General features: G+C 38.1%; 1 protein-coding gene across 15 annotated transcripts in view; it reads right to left on the reverse strand.

Annotated features, from left to right (window-relative positions):
• Positions 1 to 24,263, reverse strand: part of COBLL1 (cordon-bleu WH2 repeat protein like 1) — a 154,747-nt gene that overhangs the window by 81,392 nt on the left and 49,092 nt on the right. For 5 of the 15 annotated variants that reach the window (XM_021075412.1, XM_021075411.1, XM_021075409.1 and 2 more), the window contains exon 3: positions 9,766 to 9,881. The exons of 8 other annotated variants lie outside the window; for them this stretch is intronic. In XM_021075412.1, the coding sequence (XP_020931071.1) occupies positions 9,766 to 9,881 (116 nt within the window). Of the gene's footprint in view, positions 1 to 1,330; positions 1,374 to 6,387; positions 9,716 to 9,765; positions 9,882 to 24,263 lie in introns of those variants that run through there. 2 more of the 15 variants (XM_021075423.1, XM_021075422.1) reach the window with 2 other exon arrangements.

Here is a 24,263-nt window from a genome sequence, read left to right on the forward strand (position 1 = left end):
CAGTGAAATTGAAAACCAAATAATATTTATTAACAATGAATACTGACAAATAAAAATCTCTGTGAAAGAGTTGGCCTTCCTATTTCTTTTTTTTTTTTTTTTTGTCTTTTGTTGTTGTTGTTGCTATTTCTTGGGCCGCTCCAGCGGCATATGGAGGTTCCCAGGCTAGGGGTCCAATCGGAGCTGTAGCCACCAGCCTACGCCAGAGCCACAGCAACGCGGGATCCGAGCCGCGTCTGCAACCTACACCACAGCTCATGGCAATGCCGGATCGTTAACCCACTGAGCAAGGGCAGGGACCGAACGCGCAACCTCATGGTTCCTAGTCGGATTCGTTAACCACTGCGCCACGACGGGAACTCCGCCTTCCTATTTCTTTAATGATCTTTAGGTATTATTTATTGCAAGCACATAATGGTATACTAAACAAAGAGATCCCAGTTTATATACTGTATACTTTTCAGACAGTGACAATGTTTATATACTGTATAAGAGATCCCAGTTTATATACTCTATACTTTTCATACAGTGACAATAATGTTCAAGCGGCTTATTGCAAAGTGACTAATGATTAGTTTGGGTTAATGAATTCTTATTACTGACTGGAAGCTCACTGAGTCTAGGCACCTTAACTTTTTGGTTTAGTGCCATATCCTGAAGGATCTGGAATATTTTGGGGCACAAAGAAGATGCTTAATAAAATATTGTTAAATGAATGAATTTTCTCTCTCAGATAGATACACACACATACATAGAGTTAGGTCCTCAAATGTTCTCTCAATTAAATTAAAAAAAAAAAAAAAAAAAGAAAACGCCTCTAATTTCTTGGAAGCACTCTAGGATAGGACATTCGATGTATTTGGTACAAAATGACAGTTTCCTTTCATGACCTGACCCTGATTCTCAGAAAACAAGGAAAACTTGCACAAGGAATAAATTATTCTCAGTCATACAAAAATCCGGTTGTCTTTAAGCAATATATAAAAATAACCAACCATTAGAATCCTTAACATCTATAACCCATTAAAACAGTTTTCTCTTCCTCCTCCCATCTAACATAAAGTCATTTACCTTTTACACACTAGTAAAAGTACTGTTAGACAGCTTCCAAAGTTACACTATTAGACAACTTTCAAAGAAATTATTTTATATATATTCTCCTCCAATCTTTGGCAAATAAGAAAGTGCTTTATATTTCTGTTTGTGGAAAAGGTCAAATTATAGACTAATTAAAATGAGCTCCCTTAATGGAGTAATCATACAGAGTTAAAGGTAGTGATACTTGAGAAAGAACTCTGAACCCAAAAGGAATGAAACACTGGTTACTCACCGCTCCGCCCCACCCCAAGCATTCGTTCAGCACCTAAACTAACTTTGGATAGAGAAAAAAAATACATCAGTTCCTGTACTCAAAAAATTAATAATTATTGTACAATTTTACTCAACCACACATAAAAGTCCCAAATGTTACCTTGTTCTCCCTTTCTCTTTAGGTGTCTTCAGTTTCATCAATCAATGAGCACCCATTATTAATATCAACGATGCTATCTATTAAGCTACAAGCTATGTATGCATTCTTAACAACCTTGTGAGCTGCAATTATCTGTATTTTACATCAAAAAGAACAAATTCCCAAGAGAAGAATTGACTTGTCCTCAGTCACATAAACTGCAGATCTAAGTTTTAATCCAAGGTATTTCATTTCTAAGTCTATCTCCTTTTCCCAATACCATTCTGTTGCTTAATCTCCTACTGTGTGCATCCAGCACTGGCGAAATCACAAATGGAGATCTTAAAATTCTATTTGTAGTGACACATCAGAAAGAAAAAAAGCAACACTGTGTGAACTTATCTAATCAATATAATTTATTGTTATTTTCTCTGGAACAGTATCTGAAAGAAGCACTGACTCACCAGAAGAAAACCGTGAGACATGTATATGCTAAAGACAAATTCATCAGACCCATGGCTTTATGCTCTATAAATCTACAGTCCTTTCAAATAAAGGAAATCACCTACATTCTAAAAAGTATATTTTGTGTCATCTGTCTGGTTTAAGCTACCTAAAATACTATTCCTGCCCCTCCCAACTACCATGTATTTCATTTCCACAGAAAGGTAGCTAATCTAGTGTAGAAATACTGTACAATTCTTCCTCCCAAGAAACAACAGAAGGAAATGACAAAGAAATATACAGTAGTCTCATTTATATAAACTTTCCTTGAGGAAATAGGTGGAACTGGAAACAAAGCACATATAACATGCCAAGTACTGATGGTCAATACAGCATAAGTCTTAGCAAAGATTTTGTTCAAAAATAGCTCTTAGAATATCAAAGCCATTAAAACAACTCTTTTATAGCACAAGAATTCTGGTATAATAGGTGTGGTCCTATTTTTATAAATGCCAAGATAAAGAAGCTAAAATAATAATGACACATTCACTTTTTGACCCTAAAATAAAAACTAATCAGATATATGTATTGCAATGATCTCACAGAAAGTTCATTCCATTCTCCTTTTTGTCCCCCAAATTTCATAAGCACCATTCCCATCATTATTTTCTCAATCTCCTTATACCACTTTTCTTAAGGAAAACAAAGTAAAAAATAAAAACTAGAAAAGATAAAGTTATTTATATTTTATCTCAAAAGCCAAATTAATCCTTTATTCTAATTATTTCCTTTTGATGGACTACTACATATTTTCATGAATTATAATGTATCTGCGATATTTTAAAATACATCTGTACTTTAAGAAATAACAGCGAATTTTAACCAACAGCGTTTTTTACAATTCACTATGAAAACTGGAAGATCATCTTCATGTGATTCTACAAGAGTAATTCTCAAACAAAACCCCCAAAAGCCCTCAATCAAATGTAACCAGTCAGCAATTTAATACTCCATTCAATTTTTGTTTAACAACAGTTATATGTTGTTTTCTAAAGAGTTTCTCTTGGGCGGGGAATGAGTTTGGGCAGGTACATTTTTACAAAATGAAAACCATTAACAAGTTACCCCAACAAATAGAATCATCAGAGTGAACTTTCCTTATGTCTTGAGAGTTTAACGACGACGTGACAATAGGCTGGAGGCAAAAAAGTCGGGGTGGGGATGGGGGTGGAGGAGATGGGTCAGTACCAATTCTCTGAGAAGGCTGACACAGTAGGTCTAGTTGTCCATCTCCATATACATAGTTTATAGACTAACCACCTCAATCTGTGTCTGTACAAATAACTATCCTTGACAGGGTTAGTGTGTGATTCGAAGGCATCCACACACTCCATTTAAAAGTCATAGCTAGGTAACTCCAAGATTCTGCAGAAAACACTCACCCAAATTTAATTCTGAAGATTAATACATAATCATTCAAATATAAAAATGGAATATAATTATACTCTTTCTATTGAGTGTATAATGAGTTTGTGTAAAATAATTCTATTACTCACCTTAAGTTTTTTCCTTATTCCATCTGGTTCAGTAATTTGCTTTCTAAAGAACATATGCTTAGTGGGAGTAAACAAGACACCCCAGAAGTACATTCTCCTCTTCCTTATTAATGGCATCATTAAATCTGCCTATTTATAGTCTCGTCTATCTAACCTCATGGCCTACATGGATAAATGGATTTGTTTAGTTTTTAATCCTCAGCGTGTGCTTAGCAGCAATTAACCAGAGGGAGATAATAACTTGATATATCTTTTGATCTTTAAAATAAAATATGACGATATTGCATTTTCTATTGTTTTGACCTATGTGAACCTTAAAGTAAAATAAAATTTCTTTGCAAGTGAAATTTGGAAAAAATATATAACATTTATTTCTATAGAAATACTAAATTTGAATTATGCAAGGCGTATTTCTAATGCTACCTAGAAACATAGCCCTTGTTTAAAAAATGTAACCACTCTGATTCTATTAAACAAATTCTTTTCCAGATTTAAGGTACATTTTATGATAACAAGTTGAATTATAATTTGAAACACACAAAATCTTTCCTAGGAACAAACGACCGTTATTTCTTCTCTACTTTCTATGGTCTTTGAAGACTTCTTTAAATACTGAATATCTATATCATAAGGAACACTTTTATGCACCATTGGTGGAAAGGTAAATTGGTGCAGCTACTATGGAAAACAGTATGGATGTTCCTCAAAAAATTAAAAACAGAACTACCATATGATCCAGCAATCCCACTTCTTGGTATATATCCTAAGGAAATAAAAAGAGGATATCAAAGAGATATCTGTACTCATGTGTTCATTTTATTTTATTTTATTTTTATTTATTTATTTATTTATTTTTGTCTTTTGTCTTTTTGTTGTTGTTGTTGTTGCTATTTCTTGGGCCGCTCCAGCGGCATATGGAGGTTCCCAGGCTAGGGGTTGAATCGGAGCTGTAGCCACCGGCCTACGCCAGAGCCACAGCAACACGGGATCCGAGCCGCGTCTGCAACCTACACCACAGCTCACGGCAACGCCGGATCGTTAACCCACTGGGCAAGGGGCAGGGACCGAACCCACAACCTCATGGTTCCTAGTCGGATTCGTTAACCACTGCGCCATGATGGGAACTCCCATGTGTTCATTTTAATACTATTCACAATAGCTAAGAAACAACCCAGGTGTCTACCAACCCATCAATGGATGAATGGATAAAGAAGATTGGTATACAAACACACACATACACACACACACACACACACACACACACACACACACACACACAGAAAGAGAGAGAGAGAATGGAATATAATTCAGCTAGGAGAAAAGAGGGAAATTCTGCAATTTGTGACCACATGAATGGACCATATTGGCATCATGCTAAATGAAACAGATCAAAGAAAGGCAAACACTGTATGATCACTTACATGTGGAACCTAAAACAGTCAAACTCAGAGAAACAGAGACTAAACAGTGTTACCAGTGGCTAAGGAGTGAAGAAAATGTGAGATGATGGCCAGAGTACAAACTTCCAGTTATAACATGAATAAGTTCTGGGGAGCTAAGGTACAGCATGGTGATTATAGCTAATAACACTCTATTGTATACTTGAAAGGTGCTAAGAGAGATCTTAAATGTTCTCCCCATAAAAAATGAAATAGTGGTTATACAATGTCATGGAGGTGTTAGTTAGAACTATGGTGGTAATCTTTTTGCAATATACAAGCGCCTCCAATCAACATGTTGCATACCTTAACCTTATAAATGTTCTATGTCAATTGTATCTCAATAAAGCTGGAAAAAAATACTTTCCACCGCAAGGCAATGCTAGCTCACATTTTTTCTTCATTTTACTTTTTTCTAAGTCACCAAACCTCCACAGATATTCCACCCCCAAATTTTAGCATACACAAGAAGACTCATTCTCATATTTCACCTAAGATTACATAATATCAAGCAGCTATTTAAGGGATAAGATTAGTCTGGTCTTTAAAAACAGAATGAAGTTCTGGGACACACAGTTTTACAAAAGAAACATAGTATTCTAAGCAAAGTGATAAATCAGTTTGCATTCTTTGGTTAGTTAAGCAAGCAAAGTGATATGTAATCAAGTGCCAGCCAAGTCAGAATTTCCACTAGCAACTTCTTCACTTACATGCTGACAGTTAATTTGGGGTCTGCTCTAAAAGTAATATGTTAACCTTTTTTTTTTTTTTTGGTTTTGTTTTGTGTGTGTTTTAATTCATGTAAATTTGACTAAATGTTGTTTTTACTCACCACCTAAAAAATGGCTATTGATACAGAGAGGACCCACACCAGGATGGAATAAGGGAAAGAGCACAAATCTAAGCATCAAAATGCTTCACTCTAGTTTGAATTTCTCTGTTAAGTAACTTAACACCTCTGAATCTCAGCTTTCTTGTTTTACTGATGTTGAATGAAGAAAACATCCAAAGTCTACTTTACAGTGTTCTTGTGAAGACACTAGATAAGTGTAATTATCATACTGCTTATTGAAATGTCCATGATAAAAAAAAGATTTAAAAAAAAGTTCAGGATAATCTGAAGAAACTTTCACCCCATTTTAAAGGCTGAAAGTTACCAAATAAGGACAGAAATGAAGAGCAGTAACTAATTTTACATAGAAACAGTTTAATGAATTAAGTATTATACTAAAATTTTTCTCTAGCAAGCATAAATTACATCATTGTGCATATATTTAATGTGTCAAGGAAAATAAATTATGTAATTTACTCTCCAAAATATCAATTCTAAAAACCATAAATTCTTCAGTTTTTCTATAAAATTCTGACTGAGTTTTCACACATGTTAAAAAAATTCTAAGAGTAATAATAGTTCAAAAGAAAATATTAGACTTTTTAAAAGCAGACAATTAGAAAATGTGAAATTATTTTAAAAGTTTTATGAATAATATATACTTACAATTCTTTCAGAAGTCTCTATGAAGCAGTACAGTTCCTTTGGCAATTTATACTTGGAAAATGCTAAACCAACTATCCTGTTCTATTACTAACTCTACTGTTTTTCATGTCTGTAAGTGCCAGGCACTCCTAACCTCTGGCAAATATGTAAAAGAAGGAATTCACTGGTCTTACAAAATCATTCCAGGAATGACCATTTAACATTTTCACAGGTCCTTTTTCTGAAGAGAATATATTTTACATAGTAGTTTTAAAAATTAACTTCTTTCTAAGCAATTTAAAAACTAGAGAATTCAATGCTTTTGTCACCTTTATAAAGTTATAAATGCTTTCAGATTCTCAACATAAGTTTATGCAAATGTTAAGCAACATCTCACGAGATAATTTAGTTTATCACTAAATGCTAGTGTTAAGAAACACATCTATATAATATTAAAGGAAAAATTATTTGTAGATAGTATGAAGAAAGCTGGGTATATGAAAATCAGATTTAAAGAAAAGACTAGGAATTTAATTTTGTAAGAAGGAAAAATGAAACAGGTCAATTCCCTGCAGATACTCCAATTGTTCAAGGCAAGCACCATTTTCTACCATGGAAACCCTGATACAGCCAATGGAAGCTGATGCTTGAGTGACACGGCTTCGCCCCACTGGTCCAGAATGATATGAACCCTGATGTGAATGAAGTGGAATCAAAAGAGTGGATTTCACAGTTGGTCCTCTTATAAATCAAAGCTCATCTTTGGCAACAACACAGATTTTTCTAGGATGTTCAAAACCAAATACAGATTATTCAAATAAAAACAATATAAAACTTTGATCCCAAATTATATGCCCCTTTCTCTTCACTAAGAAGAAGCATTATTTCTTCTTCCATGTGTGCAATATTGAATCTGATACAGCTACAGCCTAAAGTAAAATAAGAACTTCCACTGGGACTTCCTTTCCAATTTTGATGATACTCAGTGGTCTCTTAAGAGCTCTAGGTATTTTTCACCCATGTCCCTCCCCACAACAAAACCTAATCTTTAAAAGGGTATCTATAGTTTCCATTTCTATTTCCTACTTCATATCCAGTCAGACGTTCACACCCATCTGACTGCCATCCCCAAATCCCACTAAGATAAGGCCGTCCTGTGTTTTTATTATCAGCAGTGACCCTCATGTTATTGTGGATATTGGAGAAGAGACTTCTCTGTTCTTATCTCACTTGACTTCTTAGCAATATTCTAAACATGTGATGTCAATCCTGAAATCTTTGCCTGGAAGCAAATTCCCACATATCATGCATTCCTGTTTGCCAAGATAGCCCCAATCTTCCTCTGTTGTCCCAGCTTTAGTATTTAAAACCCAAATCCTACTCCACCCTCCTTTCATTCTCAGAGGCATCCCCAGTTGCACAATCAATTGCTTGGTCACCCTACAGGGTATTTGCCCTTTTCTTTACATCTGTTTGCTATCTAATTAGGCATCCTAAACCTGACAATGCCTAAGTGAAATCTTCGTCTCTCCTTGCTTAGTCTTTCCCATCACAATAAACAACCTCGCTAAGGCCAAAAATCTAAGAATTAAACTCTTTCCCTCATTGCCTACATTTAGTTCATAATAGATGCTGAAGCCATATACTTAATCTCCACTGCAGCCACTCCAGGTGAACCCATCAGCCCTTCCCACCCACACTACCATTACAGTCTCCCTGCCTCTGTGCTCACACTGCAACCAAAACTTCCAAAGACTTCCACAGTGATCATTTAAAAAAAACTGAGAATGAACTGATTACATTTTAAGTCCTCCAAAGGCTTGCTATGGCTCTAAGAATGAATCTGAAAGTCTCATCCTGGTGAATGAAGCTCAATAAGACTGACCCTCTCAGGCTCTCACAGTGCTTTCTGGTGTTCTCACAACCCTGGCATGTTATCCCCGAGCCCTCCCAGGCTTAGCAGCTTTGCCTTTGCTGTTCTCAAGACCTGGAATGCTTTTCCCCTTCGGCTTTCCTCATCACTGAGATCCATAAAGACTTTCAGGGATCTTGTCTTTAGGAGCAAACCAGTTGCTATCACATCACCCTATTTTAATTCTCTATGAAGCACCTATCACTGTTTATTTTTTTCTTATGTATTTTGTTGGTCTGTCTGTCCTCTCCAAAGCCAGCTCCCCTCAGAATTTAAATTCTGAGAAGAGATACTGTGTGGGTCTTTTCACTACAGGATATCTTTCAGCATCCCATAGACAATGGGGCCCAGACAGGCTGACCCTTCAGAGCAGAAGGGTTCCCTTTGAGGACCTTTGCTAACAAAACCCATTGGCTTCTCAGCAGAGACCTCACAGACTAGGGCTCTTCCAAAAGCCACTGTCCCAGCAATTCTTTCCTTGAGAGGAAAGAAGACCTTAGGGGAATAGAGTGATACCAGTTCATGTGCAAAATTAAAAGCAGAGTAGGAGATCTGCAAGTGGTGAATATTGGTCAGGCTTCCACCTGTGGAAAGTTGTATGTTGCACTGAGCCCTAGGTAAGGCCTGTTGAGAGCAAAGCTCTCCTTGTGCACTTTTCATATATTAAAAGGTAAAACTATGTATGATTACTTTTATTCCTTTTGCAATTTAGATACATAATTACAGCATCATTTCCCTGTCCTACAATCCAAGCAAAGTGCCGCTTTTGCAAAATGTGGGCAGTCTAGCAAGATACAGCTGATTACCTGGGCAGATTCCCAGCTTAGTCAGTAATCGGCTATGTGATCCAGGGCAAGTTAATTACCCTCACTCTGTCTTAGATCCTTACCTGTGAAATGGGGTGGCAGTGATGCTTACTCAAGGGTTTTTCTGGGAAAATTTAATGGTAATATAGAGAAAGTCCTCAGCACAATGCCTGCAGCATTGAAATAGCTACACTTATTGAGGGTTCTAATGCCTCAAAGAGAACATAAGGAGACCTTTGTAGTAAACAATTTAGAAAGTGAAATTAGTTCTATTAATCCTTCCCTTAAAAAAGGCAAATCAGTTAAAATATTTTAATTTGCAAGCTATTAGTCAATTTAAAGATACACAAATGGTGTGTGTGGGTGTGTGTGTGTGTGTGTGTAAAGGATTCTGAGAGAGCCACATGGAAAACTTTTGAGATTTTTCATGAGGACTTTTTCTAGACCAACTTTCTTAGTGTGGCTTCCTCTTGGAAAATAATTAATAATTAAACGTTAGTAGAAAAGTTAAAAATTATTTTCCTTGTCTCCCACGATACTGGGTTATGAGTTTTACAAAAACAACAGTGTCGTCAGCATAAAGCATGAACAGGAGAAGCAGGACTCCTATTGATTTAGCAACCACTCCACTTTTGTGTATTTTCAACTTTGTGCCTTATTTAGAAGCCAAATACTGTTTACCTTGGGTGGTGCTGCCAGTGTCTCTGCTGGGCTAAGTGGAAATCCAAAGGCAGGGTAAGCAAAGACAGTGCAGATGTTGTGTTTTCCTGAAGACACGTTGTCACCTTGTGAGGTCTCTGGGCAAGAGGTAAATATCATTCCCAGTCAATAATTTGCTCTTCCACTTGGTCAAACTCCAGAACAGACACCCTTTAAGAATACCCTGCCTGTGCTGTGCATATTTTCACCTGGGTCTTTCTTTCATATTGGGAGAATTTTCTTTTTTTAATTTTTATTTATTTATTTATTTGCTTTTTAGGGCCTCACTCATGACATACGGAGGTTCTCAGTCTAGGGGTCTAATCGGAGCTACAGCTGCTGGCCTACACCACAGCTACAGCAACGGTGGAACATTAACCCACTGAGAGAGGCCAGGGATAGAACTCACAATCTCACGGTTCCCAGTTGGATTCGCTTCCACTGCGCCTTGACGGGAATTCCCCTTGGGAGAATTTTAAATAGACACATGCTTCTCCAGAATTTCACCAGCAGTGAGTAATGTGTTTTCTTCTATAATATCCTGAATCTCATAATATTGCATTTTAATTGTAAATGTAATTTCCACTACTTTAAAATCAAAAACATGAAAGTAAGATCCAATAGCGTCTATGTAGTTCGCCATGAATAACGCAGAGAGAATAGCCATTTATCTTCCTTGCATTAAGTTATTAGACTTTTTTGGGAGTTCCCGTCGTGGCTCAGTGGTTAATGAATCCGACTAGGAACCATGAGGTTGCGGGTTCAATCCCTGGTCTTGCTCAGTGGGTTAAGGATCAGGTGTTGCTGTGCGTAGGTCGCAGATGCGGCTCAGATCCCGCGTTGCTGTGGCTCTGGCGTAGGCTGGGCACTACAGTGGTTAGACCCCTAGCCTGGGAACCTCCATACGCTGCCAGAGCAGCCCAAGAAATGGCAAAAAGACAAAAAAAAAAAAAAAAGTTATTAGACTTTTTTAAAATCAAAAAGTCTTTTCTGGAGTTCCCGTCGTGGCGCAGTGGTTAACGAATCCGACTAAGAACCATGAGGTTGCGGGTTCGGTCCCTGCCCTTGCTCAGTGGGTTAACGATCCGGCGTTGCCGTGAGCTGTGGTGTAGGTTGCAGACGCGGCTCGGATCCCGCGTTGCTGTGGCTCTGGCGTAGGCCGGTGGCTACAGCTCCGATTGGACCCCTAGCCTGGGAACCTCCATATGCCGCGGGAGCGGCCCAAGAAATAGCAACAATAACAACAACAACAACAAAAAAAAAAAAAGACAAAAGACAAAAAAAAAAAAAAAAAAAAAAAGTCTTTTCTTTTAGGTGCCTCATATCCATATACAAAAACATCACAACAGTGGCCCATGTTCAAAGGAACAAAGTATGTGGATACTTAAGGAGAGGGGTAGGAACAGTTTTGTGTAAGGTGGTCGAAAATAAAATCGTTCCTAATGAGCTGCAGAAGTGTTGGACTGACATTTTAATTTTCAGATAAAAGGATGCTTTGGCTTCACCATGGCTCTGAGCAGCAGCTCACATTCACTGTACACTGACTGCAGAGCAGGTTCTTTGCAGAGTGCACCTCTGGCCCACTTTCATTCTTCCTTACAACCACCCACAAAAGGGCATTCAGCTTATTTGCAAGATGCTCAGGGGTAAGTGTCAGTGAAGTAGTACGACCAAGGGGCCAGATTTGAACCCAAGCGGTCTGACTCCAGACCTATACTTTTATCCACTAAACTTAAAGTCAGATTTAATTCCAAATGTGCTCCAAATTAAGTCTTCCAACCTGATTTTGTTTCAAAGGGCTTCTCTGTGAGATAGCTTATCTTTAAGCACTCTATGGTCAAAACTTTAAAAAAAAAAAAAAAGAAAGAAAGAAAGAAAGAAACCATAAAGGAACTACACACAGAGAGAAAACCAATACAATAGACCTCTTTTCAATAAATCTCAAGAGCATAGCAAGGTATTCAGAAGACTATCCAGTAAAAGAAAAAAAGGGGGCGAGGGGCTTATCCTTGTACTTTAGAACATTTTTCATTTAGATGATACTTTTAATTCCTCTGTTACTCTGCATTGCCTTTTACTTTTATGTTTTACAATTTTAGATTTCCACAGATTACAAGAGTGTGAATAATCTTAATGGGAAGCATGGTTATAGCCATTCATGCTCAGTATTATAAAAGTTTAAGAAAATGCCTGGCCTACTTATTTCCAATTTTGTGAGTTTTTTGTTCCATTAATACAATTACTGTTTTAATATTATAGAAAATTTCTAAGGCAGAGCTTCCCATCCCTAAATAAACTTTCTGTTGGTTAATATATTTTTTAAAAAATACTCACTGATCAGAAAATGAGTCTAACAAACTGAATAGAAAAGTATTACTGTACTACTATATAAACTGAGCAATAAAGATCAAACCAGAGTTTTTCCATTATTTTGCAAGGTATGACATCAAAGTGTATACCTCAAAAACCAAACAGAAAACAGATTAGTGGGTTGCCAGGAGCTGGAGGAGGGAGGATGTGGAATGACTGCTTTATGGGTATGAGTTTCCTGTGAGGATGATTAAATGTTCTGGAGCTGGATAGTTGTGGTTGCACAATACTGTACATGTATTAAATGCTACAATACTTTTACACATTAAAATGGTTAAAACAGGAATTCCCGTTGTGGCTCAGTGGAAATAATCTGACTGGCATCCATGAGGATTCAGGTTTGATTTCTGGCCTTGTTCAGTGGGTTAAGGATCTGGTGTTGCTGTGAGCTGTGGTGTAGGTCACAGATGCGGCTCGGATCCCAAGTTTCTGTGGCTGTGGTATAGGCTGGCAGCTACAGCTCTGATTTGACCCCTAGCCTGGGAACCTCCATATGTTGTGGGTACAGCCCTAAAAAAATAATGTAAAATAAAATGGTTAAAATATGATTTATGTTATGTGTATTTCATTACAATTTTTAAAAAAGCAGCCAAATATTTTAAGACTGTTAATATAACAAGTAGATTCCTGATACAAGATTTATAATTCATAACAGCAATTAGGATATAAGTTATATGTCTATTAATATATCACTTATTAAATAATGTTTAACAAAAGTTGATCATACTAGCATGTTTGAAATAGTAAGAAAATCCACTGCGAGTGCAGGTTTTATCTCCTAAAAAATCACAACATCCCAAAGGAAGTTATATTTAAAATAAAATGGTTAAGTTTAAAATGTTATCAGGGAGTTCCAATCATGGCTCAGTGGTAAAGAACCTGACTAGGATCCATGAGGATGTGGGTTTGATCTCTGGCCTCGCTCAGTGGGTTAAGGATCTGGCATTGCTGTGAGCCGCAGTGTAGGTCGAAGACACATTTCAGATCTTGTGTTGCTGTGGCTGTGGCGTAATCCAGCAGCTATAGCTCCAATTTGACCCCTAGCCTGGGAACTTCCATATGCTGCGGGTGTGGCCCTAAAAAGCAAAAAAATAAACATAAAAAAATAAAATGTTATCAATAGTTCAGTAGATTGTTTACTTTCCAATATTTTTCCTTATGTTATACAAAGGTTAAGCTTTTAGTATGTGATTATGATGACTATGTATTTTTGGACATCCACGGCAATAATCCAACGACAAATGCCAAAATTTCACAGGTGTTTCAAAAAAGCAGGATGTACACCTCTCTGGCGGTGGGCTGTGGCCCTGACAAAGGCCATCTAGTCAATTAGTGTCAGAAACACATGTCCTGTGTGGGGCTGGCCAGATCCAAACACTAAAATCTCGTCCTCCTTCCCAAACATTCTAAACACATCCAAGATTCAGAGATAATAGCATCAGACACTTTAATCTTGTAAGCAAGAAATAAAAAGGAAGTTCAAGCCATCAAACACTACTGATAGAAATGGATATTGTCACATTCTTTCCACAGGTGCCAAGCTAGGCCATGAAGAGGAGACAGCAAGACCTGGGTTCAGGCAGGAGAAGCAGCAGGTCCAAGTGGACCACTGTAATCTTCTCAGGGTTCTTTTCTCTCCTCAATTCATGATTCCTTTCATTTCATAGTATTCACAGCACTTAATTTTTTTTTTTTTTTTTTTCTTTTTAAGCCACATCTGTGACATATGGAAGTTCCCAGGCTAGGGGTTGAATTGGAGCTGCAGCTGCCAGCCTATGCCACAGCCACAGCAACGTGGGATCCCAGCCGAGTCTATGACCCACAACACAGCTCACAGCAATGCCAGATCCTTAACCCACTGAGCAAGGCCAGGGATCAAACCCATGTCCTCATGGACACTAGTTGGATTCACTTCCACTGAGCCACAGTGGGAACTCCCTCACAGCACTTAATTTTAAGGACTGACTAAAATGCTAAGCTTTCATTTCTACATGTTTTATATTCTCAAATAGACTTTCAGACCCTTAAAGAAGACAGTGCTATCACCACAGCCTCAGCGTGTAGAAGCCACACCATAGGCACTTGCAATGTTTATAATCCTAGATTGTCTTACTGTTTGTTCTATTTTCATGTCTGCATTTTGTATCTCTAACTAAATTTTAGTTCTGTTCTTTAAAAATAATTCAGTTCCCCAAGTTCCTTACACACTGCTAAAGCATACAGGAGGTGCTCAATCCACATACATAATTACTTTGCACAGCCGCTTCCGTAAATTCCTTGGTGATGTGTGCATAACCATTGTCCAGAGCGCTGGATCTCTAAAAGACCAGTTCTAATGTTAACTCCTCTAAAAAGACATCCCTAATCTCACCCCCTCCCTCCCATTGGAAGATTGTAGGCCCCTGTCCTGTGTTTACTAAGTACTTTGAGGAGGCCATTCACTGGTGATCAGAGTGCAAAAGCTCTACATGATACTTACTACACATTTATCTACTTCCCTTCCTACACTGTGGATACCTTTAGGGCAGGAAATTTGTCATTTTCATTTTTCAATTCTATTGGTATCAGAAAAATAAGGGTATTTGGACATTCATGAGAAAACTTCTAGAGAAGCTCATGAATGAAGTAGTCAAAGAAGTAGAGAGCTGGGTTTTTTGTTTGGGTTTTTGTTAGGATTTTTTTTAGAAAGAAACAAAAACCAGAAAATAAAAACAAAAACAATGGGCAAAGCTCTTTCAGATGAAATAGGGAGAGAGACACTTCTAGCAGGGGAAGTTATACCAAACATTATTATGTGAGCTAGGAGCTCCAACAGTGAGAGACAATGTACTTGCTAGTAGTTACTATGGTAGCAAAAATAAACCTTGTACAGATAGTCCAGTCATCATTTAACTATGCTCCCTACTTGATGGGGGGTTTTCAGTGGTGTTTGAGCCTAAGAAAGGAAAAATAACATCTGAAGCTTATTCTCCTTTCTTCCAGAAAACAGGAAATTGATATACGGGCCACAGCTGAGGCCTTTCTCCATTAAAAATAGCTAGAGAACATCCTAACCCCCTCTTCCCAAAAGGGGGAATTTTCACACCAGCCAGGATAAGAGAGAAAGCTAAGGGTGATAAAGGGACTGAAGTGAAGCAGTAACATTAAAAAAGATAATAAATATAACTTTTCAGAGGAATATAATATATTGAGTTCAGTTTACCGTTTTCCTAAGTATAGCAATAATTCTAGTTAACAAAGTCGACCTTGCTGCATGAAGAAAGGAATCAAGAATATTTGAACACATGGATTATGGTTCCTCGAATCTGGAGGGCTCTCTCTACGCTACATTTGGTGTCCCTTTTAACTGTCATATTCACAAAGTTATTTTTACACATGCAAAGGATGAGGCACTGCGTTAGAGAGTACAGGAAGTATATTAAAATATGCAGTCCTGCCATAAATGCACAAAATAACATGACCTCAAAGCATCTTAAAAGTCATGCCAAATAAAACAGTGTATATGTCTGGGTAGAAGTATGAAGAAAAACATCCTGGAGGAGGTGAGGATTGACAAGGTCTTACTAGATATGAATGTGAGACGTTGAGGTTGACTGAGGGAGACCTTTTGAAAACTGAATGGATGTCCTAGGCATGAGCAGAGGCAGGCATAAATGGGGCTTGGAGAACAGCAATCAGCTTTGTTTATGGGGTGGTCTAGGAGGAAGAGTTCAAGCAACAGCTAGTGATAACACTCATAAAAATAATAACTAGTCTTGAATCACACCAGAGAGACCTAACGAAGGGTCTTTATTTAACAGGTTCATCTCTCTCAGGCCCATAATCCATAATCACTACCTAGAGTGGCTTGAATGTCACTCTCCCAGGTTCTTATCAATTCCTAGCCAGACACCATTCTATTGCACTTTGGGAACTGCTATCTAATTAATTCCCAAGGAGCACAGTACACCGTTCTTAATATCTTCCACACATCAATTTCTAGAGAGAATTCTTTGCCTTAACACATATTCCCTTTTCCCCAACTATGCCATCTCCATAAACTTCTCAAACTTGATTCTCTCCCTGACTCTGTAGATGAGGAAAAGGGACCAGAGTTAGCATTTTCCTGAATCCCTTCTGCAGCTTCTACACTAACGTAACACCAACATATTCCTCTAGTTCATTAACAATCACGCCTCTTCTTCCAAGTTTCTCCCAACTAGGTGTATTGCCACTTTATCCATTTCTCCATGTTTCCTGAGAAATTTGACATTTGGCTCATAGTAAACTTGCCCTTCCTCTTGCTGTCAGCTCTCTGTAAATGTCAGTGCCCATAGTGATGGTTCATTCAACATCCTACTCTAGTACACCAGCCTCCTTACACCCGTACTCCATCACCACAGGAACTCATCACTGTCTTAAAGATTGACCCATCAGATATACTTTAATACCTTATCCGATGATTATAATTTCTTATAACTCTTCTACTGCTGAGTCCCCCACTCTGTGAACTTAATCCCTCAAATAAATGCTATAGCCTCATGTACTTGCCATCACCATAGACTTCTTTTTTTTTTTTTTGCCATTTCTTGGGCCACTCCCGTGGCATATGGAGGTTCCCAGGCTAGGGGTCGAATCGGAGCTGTAGCCACCGGCCTACACCACAGCAACTCGGGATCTGAGCCGCATCTGCAACCTATACCACAGCTCACGGCAATGCCGGATCCTTAACCCACTGAGCAAGGCCAAGGATCGAACCCAAAACCTCATGGTTTGTAGTCGGATTCGTTAACCACTGAGCCACAATGAGAACTCCCACCATAGACTTCTTGGTGAATCACATGAACTATACTTCCACCTACAATCTCCATTACTTTGCATCCTTGATCTCCTGGCTTATGGCTCATAAAATCTCAATTTGGAATTACTATAATAATACTTTATACTCCTGTAGGGGCTTCTGAAGAAAGTAAACCCTGCAAAATTGTTCTACTATTGATTTCAGAGTATCCTCTCTTATGATGTAGGCTTAATTTCTATAACAAAATCTGAAATAAACTATTAGAATTTGAAAATGTAAGAAGCCCTTTCTTCACATGGAATAAAATAGCAGCCACTGTAACAGACTCTTGTTAGTGGCTTTGTTAGTAACCACTTCATACTTCTGTACAGTTTAAGCTAAGCAGTTCTGGTGACTAGATGGGATTGATTCCTGACAGCTAGCCATGTAAGTGGGCCTTAATGGCCTAAAACAAGTAGCAAAATCTCACAACCTTATTACTATGGATTGGCAATAACTCAGGCCCAAACCAATTTGAGGCTGGTGTGACTCTGGCCATAGGAACTGCTGTGGAGACCATGGCTTAGAGCTGGTCCAGAGTGAAGCCCAGGAGTCATTTTGACAATCAGGGGAAAAGAGGCTTTCTTCCCCAAGAAAAACTGATGTGCAGATGTGACATTTGAAATGTTGCATCCACTGTGCTACCATGCACTGGAAAGCTGGGGTTCCAATCAACTTTTTACCTTCCTTTTTTTTAAATCTAAAAAAAGATAACAGTAACTTCCATGGAGATTAGGAAAATTACATGAGATAGACGCAGAGAATATGCCATCAGGTTACCTGAGCCCACTTTCTCCCTCCAGTAGCACCCACTGGTTGGAAGACTGAGATAGGAGGTGCTATAATTTGGGCTGATTCAGTGTTATGGTTGGTGGCATGTTGAGCAAATGTTTGTCTAGGAAGAAGAGAAAACTGGAGACAGCTATTGAAGGGAGTTAAAGTGACTGACCCTGGGGTTTAGGTAGAACAAAGAAAGAAATGCATAAGAACTCAGATAACTAAAAAAGTATTAAAATGTTCAAGAGATGTAAAGAGCAGAAGAAGAGATGAGTAGGAAAGAGAAGAGGATAAGAATCTACAGAGTGAGTGAAATTTCTGTATTTATCCTTTCAGAGGTATGCTCATACCAGTTAGCAACAAGAGAGATGGTTGGCAGGACTATGAGAGAGGGGGTATTTTTGTTTTTAAAATTTAAAACAAGACACAAAACATTAAAATAGGGTGCTGGATGAGTCAAATACACCATCTTAATAGAGATCATGATGACAGCTTAGAGGGAACTGAGAAAAAACTGGTGGGAAATGGGCAACTATAAATGTAGTCAAGTGATTGGCCAAATGGCATCAATCTGCAAGGTGGTGGAAACTGGTGTCCATCTCCAAGGCACTGAGGTTTCTTGATTTTTTATATTCCCTCTGACAAGAATATAGAATAATATGAATCAAAAATAGGGCACAGGGAAAGGCTAATATGAATATGACCTCTGGGCTCAGGCGAATGACTGTCTTCCAAAGGAAATGCAATGCTCTTCAAGAACACGAATAATGTGGCAAGTAGAAGAAGGTATAAAGTTGTATGTGTTACCAAGCAGACAGGTTCAGAGGGTACAGCTGAATACTTAGCTGATCCATTAATTCTCAAAAGTGCGTGTACATGTGTATTTTTTTTTTTTTTTTTTTGGTCTTTTCTAGGGCCGCACCTGCAGCATATGGAGGTTACCAGGCTAGGGGTTGAATCGGAGCTGTAGCTGCTGGCCTACACTACAGCCACAGCAACGGGACCCAAGGTGTGTCTTCGACCCACACCACAGCTCACGGCAACACTGGATCCTTAACTCACTGAGTGAGGCCAGGGATCAAACCCACAACCTCATGGCTCCTAGTCAGATTCGTTAACCACTAAGCCACGAGGGGAACTCCAAAAGTCTATATATTTTTAGCATCATATTACTTCTATTCAGATTTCAGAATAGGTGAGAAGATTAATTTAATTATTACTTAAATACCTACCTGAAAACCTGTAATCAGCAAGCCTATTCCTCACATCAAAATCTAGATTGTAATTGCAGATATTCTCTCTGCAATTACTCCTTTTACAAGACATTTTTGAAACTAAGTAATAACTGAGTGCAACTTGATAATTCTCTGCTAAGATTACTACTTACTTTCCTGCCCTTGAGTTGATGGATATTTTATACATATTGGGACAATTACATAACTGTGAATACTTCCAAAACAGCCAGCTGTTTTTTTAGCTTACCAGTTGTTTTTTTCTTATACTCAAATGCATTGAAAGGAAACAGATGAAGGTGAAAAAAATATAAATTTCAAGATAAAAATATGAATACAAATTCTCTATAATTAAACATGAACCAAAGACTCCATATTCAATTTTTTCTCTTAGGAAGAGAGAGGAAAAAAAAAAAAATGGAAAGACTACACAAGGAACTCCAGAAAAGAAAACATGGCTTATATAACACAGCATCCATCACTGAGAGAAAGTCTTGGAGGACATTCTACTTCTCTCTAGAAGCCAATTCAGCTTTTGACAGTTTTAGGCATTTAATCTGAAAACAATGCCAAAAGACACAATTTGAGCTTAGAAATAACTTCCTTTCCACACTTTTGCATAACTTAAACTATTGCCTTGTAATGCACTTTCCAAAAGATAACTCCCAACAGAAATCTCTAGGAAAACTCACATCTAAATTACTTTCCATTCAGAGAAAAAAGGTATATAAATAAGCAAGTTTATACTGTACACACACTTTATTCTCTGAAGTTTACCTCTGAAAAATTACTCTGAAGAATTCTCCCCTAGAGATAAAACAGATTTAGGACACTTCTAGAGATATATCGCTAACTACTTTTTTTCTGGTACTTTGGGATTAAGAACTAGAGTTTAGCTCTAGCATCCCTTGTTCCCCTTGTTGTAATATTCAACCTCTCAAAATTAAAAAAAAAAAGTATAACTGCACTTATTAATCAAAAATTTTTTTTTCTCTTTATGGTCACACCTGCAGCATATGGAAGTTCCTGGGCTAGGGGTTGAATTGCAGCTGCAGCTGCAGGCCTATGCCACAGCCACAGCAACACCAGCTCTGAGCTACACCTGTGACCTACACCACAGGTTGGGGCAAGCGTGGATCCTTAGTCCACTGAGTGAGGCCAGGGTTCAAACCTGCATCCTCATGGAGATGTGTCAGGTTCCTAACCTATTGAGCCACAACAGGAACTCCTCAAATATTTCTTCTGAAAGTATTTATTCACTGAAAGTCTTTAAAGGCATGATTAAATAAAGATCTTTGTGGTTATCAGAGGTGGGGGTGGGAGGAGGGGGGAATTGGGTAAAGGTGGTCAAAAGGTACAAACTTCCAATTACAAGATAAATAAGTATTAGGGATGTAATGTACAACATGATTAATATAATTAATGTCTCTCTATGTTATATATGAAAGTTATAAAGAGAATCCTGAGTTCTCATCAAAAGGAAAAATATTTTTTCTTTTCCTTTTATTTTATACATATATATATATCTATGAAATGATGAATGCTCCCTAAATCTACTGTGATAACCATTTCATGATGTATCTAAGTCAAATCATTATGCTGTACACCTTAAACTAATACAGTACTATACATCAACTGTATCTCAATAAAATTGGAAGGAAAAACAATGAATAAACACCCTAACAGCAAACAAATTATATCCAGAAACTGATTATACATGATGGCAGTTTCTCAGAAATTAAATTATTGTTAGAAAAAAAAAAATCTTGTCACCTGTATATGTACCCTCTCAAAACACTGGAAAGATCATAAAAAAATCTTCCACAGGACACAGGACCAGAAAGGCCCAAGGGAATATTTTAATGAGGGTCAGAGCGAGGAAGGTCAGGAAATGTGGTCATGGAACACAAAGCAAGATCTCATTCACCCCGGTGATCCTTTTTTAATGGTACTAATGGTATGATAGATATAATGGCACTCAGCCTCCACACCAGCTCTCTTCCTGTATGACAGAACCTGATGCATTTCTTTTCCAGGATCCCTTGCAACAAGGGGCCACTAGTGAGGTACTCAGACATGAGGTTAGGAAGGAGAAAGTGGGCTCGGCAAGGTTCTGAGACATTGGGATTTGCTGCCACAACACCCATGATCCAGTAACTAATTTCATGGGTGTTAAAAAGCAAAGCATAGGAAGCTTTTTTGTTTTTGTTTTTGTTTGGCTAACATGAATCCAATATACAGAGAGAGGATTTTGAGCAACCATTTGCAGTGAGGTTACTGTGCTTCCTGGACTACAGCTATGCTCCAAGGGCAGCTTCTCCACCTTCCAGACTGTGGCAGAGGCAGCAGTGTCCCACCCCACCCCACAACCAGGCCAGATAAACAGTGTTCCAACACCTGAAGGCCTAGCCTAGGTCCTGAGTCTCTAAACTGCCAACACTTTTACAAGTATATTCCCTTTTCTTTCCTATTTAAAACAGCTAGTTTTTCTTTCATGTTCTAAACCTGAAAATTGATAATACACATTAGTATTAAGATATTTAAAAAGAAAAGTGCTCAATTTTTTTTTAATCCCAAATTCTCCTGAATAAACACACGAGAGAGGCTATTTTAACTCAGGAGCAGATTCACTTTCCAAGCCAATTTGCACTGGTTCCTGAAAGAAGAGTTAGGGTCTCAGTTATCTCATAATTGAAAGTGGTCAGCTTTTAAAAACAGGACTAAGAAACACACAACTTCAAAAGACCTAGGGCCAAATTCAGACTCCATTACTCACAATGTGACCCTGGGCAAATTATTTAATCTCTGTGAGCCTCGATTTCCTCAGTGTTCAAGTAGAGTAGCACTAACCACACAGAAACACTACTCGACACTATGTATTAAAATTACATACGTAAAGTCCCTTAAATATTAGATGTCATGGGAAGGAAAAGAATTTTCTTTTCAAGTCAATTAAAGATTCTTTTGGCTCAATAAAACTTCCAAAATGGAGTTCCCACTGTGGCACAGCAGAAATAAATATGACTAGTAACCATGAGGTTGCAGTTTCGAACCCTGGTCTCGTTCAGTGGGTTAAGGATCCGGTGTGGCTGTGGGCTATGGTGTAGGTCGCAGACGCAGCTTGGATCCTGCGTTGCTGTGACTGTGGTGTAGGCTGGCAGCTACAGCTCTGATTTGACCCCTAGCCTGGGAACTTCCATATGCCACAGATGCGGCCCTAAAAAAAAGAACCTTCAGGAATATTTAAAGTTTTGAAATGTCCATGTTTTACTAGTGCTTTGTGTATGGAGAGAACACTTTAAGCACATACTCTTTTTCTGTGGAGATCCTGCCCTCCGCAAACTCCTGCCCTGAAATCAGTATTTGGGAAGATTAAATGACCTGCTGCTGCTCCACCCCAGGGTTAATCCCTTCCATGGCCTACTCTCTGCCAGGTCTTTCCTTGGAGTGGACATTCCATGGGAAGACACACCCTGCAGTTCCCACCCATAAACACTCTTACCACAAAACTCCTTTCCTATCAGGGATCACTACTCAGCCCAGGGTGAAAAATAATCACCAAGTCTACGTTCTGCTTCTTATTTCCAAAAGCAGTCTAGGGGTAATAAGTTCCTAGACCCCCCCACCAAGGGGCAGAAACTCTTAAATTTATCCTTATGAGTGAAACCCACCCCAAGTAGAATGTGTTTAAGGTCTTGGAACACCCGGTTTATTCCTTTCTGGGGTGACTTGTACACTATTTAAATTACAGAAATAAATGGAACGCTTTTGCAGGTGGAACAAAACTCTGCTCCAGGTCAGTGGTTTATAAACCTTTTTAGAGAAAGATTCTGGACTTTTCTTTAAAAAACAAAAGAAAGAAGTGATTTATACTTAACATTACAGCATCATCAAAACCAAAACTTTTACAAATGTGATATATTTTAGCTAATGAGACTTTTAATTTCAAGTTGTTAAAACAGCTTTTACATAAGTTATTTACTCAATCATGGTTAGGGTTCCCCCTGCCCCAAATCATATGGTTTTTCTATTTACAAGCACCAGTTCAGAATGAATTTTAAGGAAGTAACAGCAGAACTCTTTGTTAAGCAAAAGAATTGTTTGCCTTTTTCACGTGCCAATTTCTTTGAAAGGAAAAATCCAAATCTCAAAACTGAAGTTGAGCCACGGCCTTCTCATCTGTATCCTGGTGATAGTACCTATTCTTAACATTATTGTAAGACTTAAATTATGCATACCCAAATCATTCCATAGATGTAAGATAAAAAACCTGCACTTGTCTAAATGCTACATATGAAGGGTAGAAGGAATGCCTCTTGAGTTTCAGAGGTATCTTAAACCTGGGGGAGGTCCTGGGAGAATTTTCAGAAGTATACAAATAAAAGTTCATTTCAGGTGATTTGGGAGAGGGGGTGGGTAGGGAAGACAAAAATCAGATGAGGAAAATGCTGAAGTCCTTAAAAATCCTATGATGCCATACTTAGAACTCTGACATTTCAGTGACCCTTTAATTTAGCCATAGTGATGGCCCAACCAATGTCATACCATTTGGCAAATTCCACTGTTCAGTCAGGTGCACACTCCTGAATAGTGCAGTCAGAGATGGAGGAGAAAGAATAGGACTGACCAGGCTTAGAAAAGATATGGCACAGGTACTTAAGCTCCCAGGAATCACAAGGAAATTTCATCCCCTATACAAAGTGTGATGGTTCAAAGAGACACCTCCCCTTGCACTCCACCCTCTCTGCTTTTGGTTGCTCTAATGTTTTCTCATTAATTCAATACCCTTTATACATAAAAGCAAAAGACATTGTTAAACTCACAAAATCCTTTCCCCACCCAACAAGTATTAGTATTTAAGACCTGGTATTGTTCAAAAAAGTCAAGAATATGAATTTTTAAGCCTCCTAAATCAATGCCAACAGCAAGAGCCAAAACAAACAAAAGTGAATTGTGAGAAATACTTATCACAGTTACCAGTCTTCACTAAGCCCACTTCCTTCTAGGACTCTTCTCATCTCTATCTCTAGGGAAAAGTTGCTTCCACATATCAAGTAATCAAATATGTTTATTTTGAAAGGGAAACTACCCTAGCTGTTTCTTTTAAAGTTTCTCCTTTATAATAACATGCTTAAATTTTTTTTTTTTAAGTGACACTATTTTGGAGCACTCGCAAGGCTAAAAGGATATCTCATGAAAATTCTTCAGTAAAAGAGGAATATATGCATATGCATGTTAATATATACAATGCACAAACATATACACATAGAAAGAGAGAGGCA

The sequence above is a fragment of the Sus scrofa genome, chromosome 15, assembly GCF_000003025.6.
Source record: "Sus scrofa isolate TJ Tabasco breed Duroc chromosome 15, Sscrofa11.1, whole genome shotgun sequence".
Classification (NCBI taxonomy): domain Eukaryota; kingdom Metazoa; phylum Chordata; class Mammalia; order Artiodactyla; family Suidae; genus Sus; species Sus scrofa.